The sequence below is a fragment of the Poromitra crassiceps genome (assembly GCF_964638095.1).
Source record: "Poromitra crassiceps genome assembly, chromosome: 3".
NCBI lineage: Eukaryota > Metazoa > Chordata > Actinopteri > Beryciformes > Melamphaidae > Poromitra > Poromitra crassiceps.
Genome location: NC_139625.1, coordinates 23,934,536 through 23,940,933, shown reverse-complemented (window position 1 = coordinate 23,940,933; position 6,398 = coordinate 23,934,536). Strand labels below are relative to the sequence as shown.

The 6,398-nt window shown below is 42.7% G+C and overlaps 1 protein-coding gene across 1 annotated transcript in view; it reads right to left on the bottom strand.

The window, feature by feature from the left end:
• Window positions 1–1,460: 1,460 nt before the first annotated feature.
• The window catches only part of mideasb (mitotic deacetylase associated SANT domain protein b), a 28,549-nt gene continuing 23,611 nt past the window's right edge, over window positions 1,461–6,398 (bottom strand). Inside the window, exons 11-13 of the mRNA XM_083633255.1 lie at window positions 5,031–5,150; window positions 3,874–4,091; window positions 1,461–2,936 (exon numbers count right to left, since the gene is read on the bottom strand). Coding sequence (XP_083489381.1) covers window positions 2,696–2,936; window positions 3,874–4,091; window positions 5,031–5,150 — 579 coding nt within the window. The 3' untranslated portion in view covers window positions 1,461–2,695. The remainder of the gene's footprint in view (window positions 2,937–3,873; window positions 4,092–5,030; window positions 5,151–6,398) is intronic.

Genomic DNA, 6,398 nt, shown 5'->3' with positions numbered 1-6,398 from the left:
TCAACATGTGTATCTATAGACTTACAGTTTCAACATGTGTATCTATAGACCTACAGTTTCAACATGTGTATAGTATAGACCTAATTTCAACATGTGTATAGTATAGACCTAGTTTCAACATGTGTATCTATAGACCTACAGTCTCAACATGTGTATCCATAGTATAGACCTACAGTCTCAACATGTGTATCTATAGACTTACAGTCTCAACATGTGTATCTATAGACCTACAGTCTCAACATGTGTATCTATAGACCTACAGTCTCAACATGTGTATCTATAGACCTACAGTCTCAACATGTGTATCTATAGACCTACAGTCTCAACATGTGTATCTATAGACCTACAGTCTCAACATGTGTATCTATAAACCAACATGTGTATCTATAGACCTACAGTCTCAACATGTCTATCTATAGACCTACAGTCTCAACATGTGTATCTATAAACCAACATGTGTATCTATAGACCTACAGTCTCAACATGTGTATCTATAGACCTACAGTCTCAACATGTGTATCTATAGACCTACAGTCTCAACATGTGTATCTATAAACCAACATGTGTATCTATAGACCTACAGTCTCAACATGTGTATCTATAGACCTACAGTCTCAACATGTGTATCTATAGACCTACAGTCTCAACATGTGTATCTATAGACCTACAGTCTCAACATGTGTATCTATAGACCTACAGTCTCAACATGTGTATCTATAGACCTACAGTCTCAACATGTGTATCTATAAACCAACATGTGTATCTATAGACCTACAGTCTCAACATGTGTATCTATAGACCTACAGTCTCAACATGTGTATCTATAGACCTACAGTCTCAACATGTGTATCTATAGACCTACAGTCTCAACATGTGTATCTATAGACCTACAGTCTCAACATGTGTATCTATAGACCTACAGTCTCAACATGTGTATCTATAGACCTACAGTCTCAACATGTGTATCTATAGACCTACAGTCTCAACATGTGTATCTATAGACCTACAGTCTCAACATGTGTATCTATAGACCTACAGTCTCAACATGTGTATCTATAGACCTAGTCTCAACATGTGTATCTATAGACCTACAGTCTCAACATGTGTATCTATAGACCTACAGTCTCAACATGTGTATCTATAGACCTACAGTCTCAACATGTGTATCTATAAACCAACATGTGTATCTATAGACCTACAGTCTCAACATGTGTATCTATAGACCTACAGTCTCAACATGTGTATCTATAGACCTACAGTCTCAACATGTGTATCTATAGACCTACAGTCTCAACATGTGTATCTATAGACCTACAGTCTCAACATGTGTATCTATAGACCTACAGTCTCAACATGTGTATCTATAGACCTACAGTCTCAACATGTGTATCTATAGACCTACAGTCTCAACATGTGTATCTATAGACCTAGTCTCAACGTGTGTATCTATAGACCTACAGTCTCAACAGCCTGACTCTTTGCCTCCTAGCCGTTACAGAGTTGATAGCGAGGCATCAGAGCTTTCAGTCATAAGGATGACACTAACAGGGAGGAAGGGAGAGATCTGGAACCCGGGGTCAACTTGTTCTATTGCACATACATTTCTGACTCAAGTTTGTTTTCTTCATCTCTGGCTTTCAGAATCTCACAGTTATAAACAGGCAGCAAGGAGCATTATTTGTTGTTGTTGTTGTTTTAAATAAAAAGCAATCGACAAATAAACAAAAAAGCGCTCCAAATTAAAATCGCAGCCAAAACCAGGATATAATAATAATAATAATAATAATAAACAAGAATATTCACAAAAACAATAACTATATATAGATACAGAGGCAGAAAAAGTAACAGTCACCTGTATAAAAAAAAAAGGTCGAATTGATTGTCATTTCAAGATAAAAAGCATCAAAACATCCAAGGCATCAACAGTGAGGAACAAGAGGAGGAACTATAAAAAGTGACAAGGAAGGTGGTGGTGGGATTCACAGAACTAAAGCCCAAACCAACAGCGCTCAGAGGGGAACTCATTTGGTGTCAGCATGCGTTTGAGAACACGTTTGGCAGCCTCGAGTAGCCAACGGAGGCTGCGGTTTGCCCACGCCATCCATCAGTCTATCAGTCTGTCCGGGGCCAGACGCTTCACAAGCAGAGAAACTGACGCTTCCCCCCTGCTGCCAGTGTCAACACTGCAGCGTTCATATCGCCACATGGTTCCCAACGATCCCGGCTCCTCCTGACAAAGCGGGTCTGAAGAGTCCCATCCGTCGACATAGAGCGGGACTCGAAAGTGCTGAGGGGTCGCAGCCCGGAGAAGCGGCATGGGTTTGACGTTATGGAGCCCTGTGACCAAGAGGTAACTCTTGAAATGCTTCTCAGACAGAGTAAAGGGGATGGCGAGTTTTGGAAAGCGCGCACACACGTGTACACACACACACACACTCCCACCCACTCAGGTCCACGCATTCACGCTCAAACTCATAGGAAACCTGTCCCTGAATGTGTCAAGCTAGGAAGTTGTTCCACAAAATCTACAAAAAGCAGTTCATGAGAGGATTGTTTTGTTTGTTGAGACAGAGAGAGCGAGCCATGCTGCTTGGGGGCAGCGTTAGGTGCTGCTTGGGGGCAGCGTCAGGTGTGGCGTGTGGCAGGAGAACCAGCAGGACCGGTGTGGGTTCAGTCTGCATGCGCAGCCTTGGTCTCAGGGCCAGTCCACATCGTCATCTTCCTCTCCGTCTGTGGACTCGTTGTTGGTGCTGTCCCCGCCCCCCGCCACGCCCGGTCGCGTCCCGTTGTGCTGCCGCGCGGCCAGCAGGGCGGCGGCCTCGGCCTCGGCTGCCGCCCGCTCCTCTGCCTCTTTCTGACGCAGCGCTGCCGCCTTCTTCTCCTGCTCGGCGTGGCTCTTCATGTGGGCGCTGCGGCTCTTCACCTTGTAGAAAATCCTGGGGGATACAGAGAGGAGGTCAAAGGTCAACTTTCTTGCAGATTTACACATGATACATTGAACTAATAATTAGGGTCGTATCTAGACCTAGAATAGAGTTTAATCTGATACTAAAACAGAGCAAATTATATACCTGATTCGACATACTTACAACACATTTTCAGTTTCCAAGGTTAAGTATGATGTGCAATAACAAGGTTTGGGTAACAACTGTCATCACTGTAACTGAAGATTATTATTCACAACAAATATGACACTATGCGACATGGCAGTGGGTCTACAGCTACATAAAATGTGTAGTCATTTGTGTACAAGACATTAACATTGAGAACTTCTCCAGACTTTTTGTGCAACTTCCAAGTCTTTCAAGAACTGTTAACTACCAACTTTAAATATGTCAAGACTTGTCAGACCTGCCTAGCAGCCCTGGTTGCAGTTCTTTTAACAGATTTTATTATCCATTATAAGAGTGTACAAGCAGTGTACGTGGGTAAGGGGCATGTGGAGATCTTGTTCACAGTCGCTGGGTAGAGTTGCATTGACGAGGGGCACGGTGTGCCATATCTACTCTGTGTTTCAGTTGCTAGGAGACAGCTGGCAATAACAGGCCTGGTGTTGCCATGGGACAGCTAGCCATTTAATCAAAGCATGTCAGGGTTTGATTCTTTCCTGTTCAAACACACGCCATGAGACACTTGCCACTATTTACCAGCACCTCATCCAGGGGGACGCGGGTCTGACAAGAGCAATGTTCCCCTGTAAAAACCTACACATCTTAACTGGCTAGGTCAGTCTAAGGTCACTTGCATAACCCAGGCGATTACTGGCGTCAGTGTATCTTTGCTTTGCATAAGCAAACAGACCCATGCCAGGACACAGGACAGCATTGAGAGGGGGCCTCAGTTTAGGCCGGTGTGACCTTTTTGAACACCGACCTGCCACATTTCTTGCAGGGGAACTCTCCCTCCGGGCCAGGGGCAGCTACGCCTTTGTTGCCTGCTGGCGGGACGGTCTTGCGTGCGTTGCCTTCGTTGTGCGGTTTGGAGGCGGAGGCGGAGGTGGGAGGGGGAGGCTGGGGGGGCTGGATGACTCGTGACAGAGGCTGCTCCCTCCCCACGTCGTCCTTGCCTTTCTGGATCAGGTCCGCACCACTCTGCACACACAAATGACACGAAATGTCACTCACCACTATTAAAATCCAAAAAACCTTCAAAAATGGTTGCACCATAAAATAGACCATGTGAGAGTGCAATTCAGCAGAGAAGGACACAACTCGAAAAAGTCAAGTAAAGTCCGTAGCCTGGGCCTGTTGTCAACAACGTATGGCTGCTGAACAGTGAAGTGCATTATGGGAATAATGAGGTTAAAAGTTTCTTGTCCAGTCATTGTTTACTGACAGACACACCGAGGTTACACAATCCAGAGGCAGACATTGGCCAAAATAGCTCATTCGGAAATGCCAGCAGGGGGCAGCAAACTCATGACCGTGCCCCCATCCTTCTGTCAACTGGGGCAGAGTTCAAAAGGGCAAATACGTCAAACCTGACTGATGAAGTCGACTGAGGTGGCTTAACCAAGAATGCGAGGAGTTTTGATTTAAAATGATATAGCCAACATTTGAAAAAACATCACTGACAGCAAAAAATGTAAATCTATTATGCCATTTTCCAAAAATAGCACGAAACTTGAAGTGCTTGGTTGACAAAATTAGAGCACCTTTACACAATATATCACCTAGATTTTACAGATATTGAATTATGAACTTCAGGTAATGATTCAGTCACCAAAATGGATATAGAGTGTTTTGAAATAGGACTGTTCACATATACTGTTCTTTCATGCAATCTATGTTTTAAGTTGCAATGCACGCACACAGGCCAGAAAACCAACTGACCCAACCGCATTCAAACCACCGTGCTGAACATAAGGTTTTAGGCAAAGTCATCTGTGTATAATTAGCCTAAGCAGGCTGAGCTGCATTTGTGGGCTGACACAGGAACAACAAGATACTCCACCATTCATCCGCTCATTCAATGGATTCATTCTTTCATTCAGTTTCCCACGCGGAGCTGCTGATCCGTTTCACACTCACGTTCTCGGGGGGCTGCACCGTGTGTGTCACCCTGGTGGGGCCGGCATCCGGTTTCCTGTCAGCTGACCCCTCCCACTTCCTGCTGTCCTCCTCCTTCCGTGACTCCAGTCTCTGAGAGCCCTATTGGCCGAAGGAAGCAGAGTGTTAGAATCGAAACTCTAACTGCTAGCTGAATCACATTTCTGATGCATATTCAGAGATGCAGTAGAACAGGGGTTCGCAACCTTTTTTGGCTTGTGATGCTACTTTGACGTCACAAAAATCTAGGGACCTGAGCCATTCAAATTCCAGTACACCATCGATAATATCATCAGTGACATTCATCAGTAATTTGAGAATTCTGACTTTAATCTCAAAACTTTTTTCTCAAAATTCTGACAGTGACTCGGAATTCTGATTTAAAGATATAATCACAAAGATTTTCATCTAAAGAAAATAAAAAAAAATAAGGGTCACTCACAATGTTGATTGAGGCTATGGTCCATTGATGGAAGCCTTTGCAGTATATAGTGACATTATGTGACATTAGTAATGTCACATAATGCAACAGTTTGGATCTCACCTGCAATTACCACTCATCGCCATAGGTGTCACCCAAGAGAACAAAGCTGAAATCTCAGATATTATCATTTTAAACTAAAAAAACAAAAACAAAACAAAAACGCAAGTGACCCTAATCATCTTCGGTAGTATTAAATTGTGTGTGGACAGCTCCAAGTCCGGCAGTCACATACACACACATATATATATATATATATATATATATATCTATCTATATCTATCTATATCTATATCTATATATCTATATATCTATATATCTATATATCTATATATCTATATATCTATATATCTATATATATATATATATCTATATATATATACACACACACACATACATACATATACACACAAACCTATTGAGGTACTACTTTATTAGATAGTATGCGGTGAATACTGCCAGGAGAGATGGGAGAGGGGTGGCATGTGATGAAGATCATGAGGCAGTTTTGAACGTATACTTTCTCACATGGTCTGTGGGTTTTTTATCCATCTAATATGTAATTATGTACGTATGCACATTTCTAATGCTGAAGAGAATAAATATACCATATCAGACCTGGTCCATTGAAGGTTTTGTGGAGTCTGTTGTCGTTTCTGAATAACACACTGCTGTGTCACATAAGAGACGGCTGTTTCACATCTAATCATATCACTCTGCAGTCAACAAGCTGTTCATTTCCAATCAAATTAACCTGACACCTGGTGCCAAAAAGACATTGCTCCTTCTCCTTTTTCTTTTACACTGCAGACTGTCCTGCAGGCCTATTTTTTTGCAAGAGCATTACATTTAAATGTTAAAAGATTTAG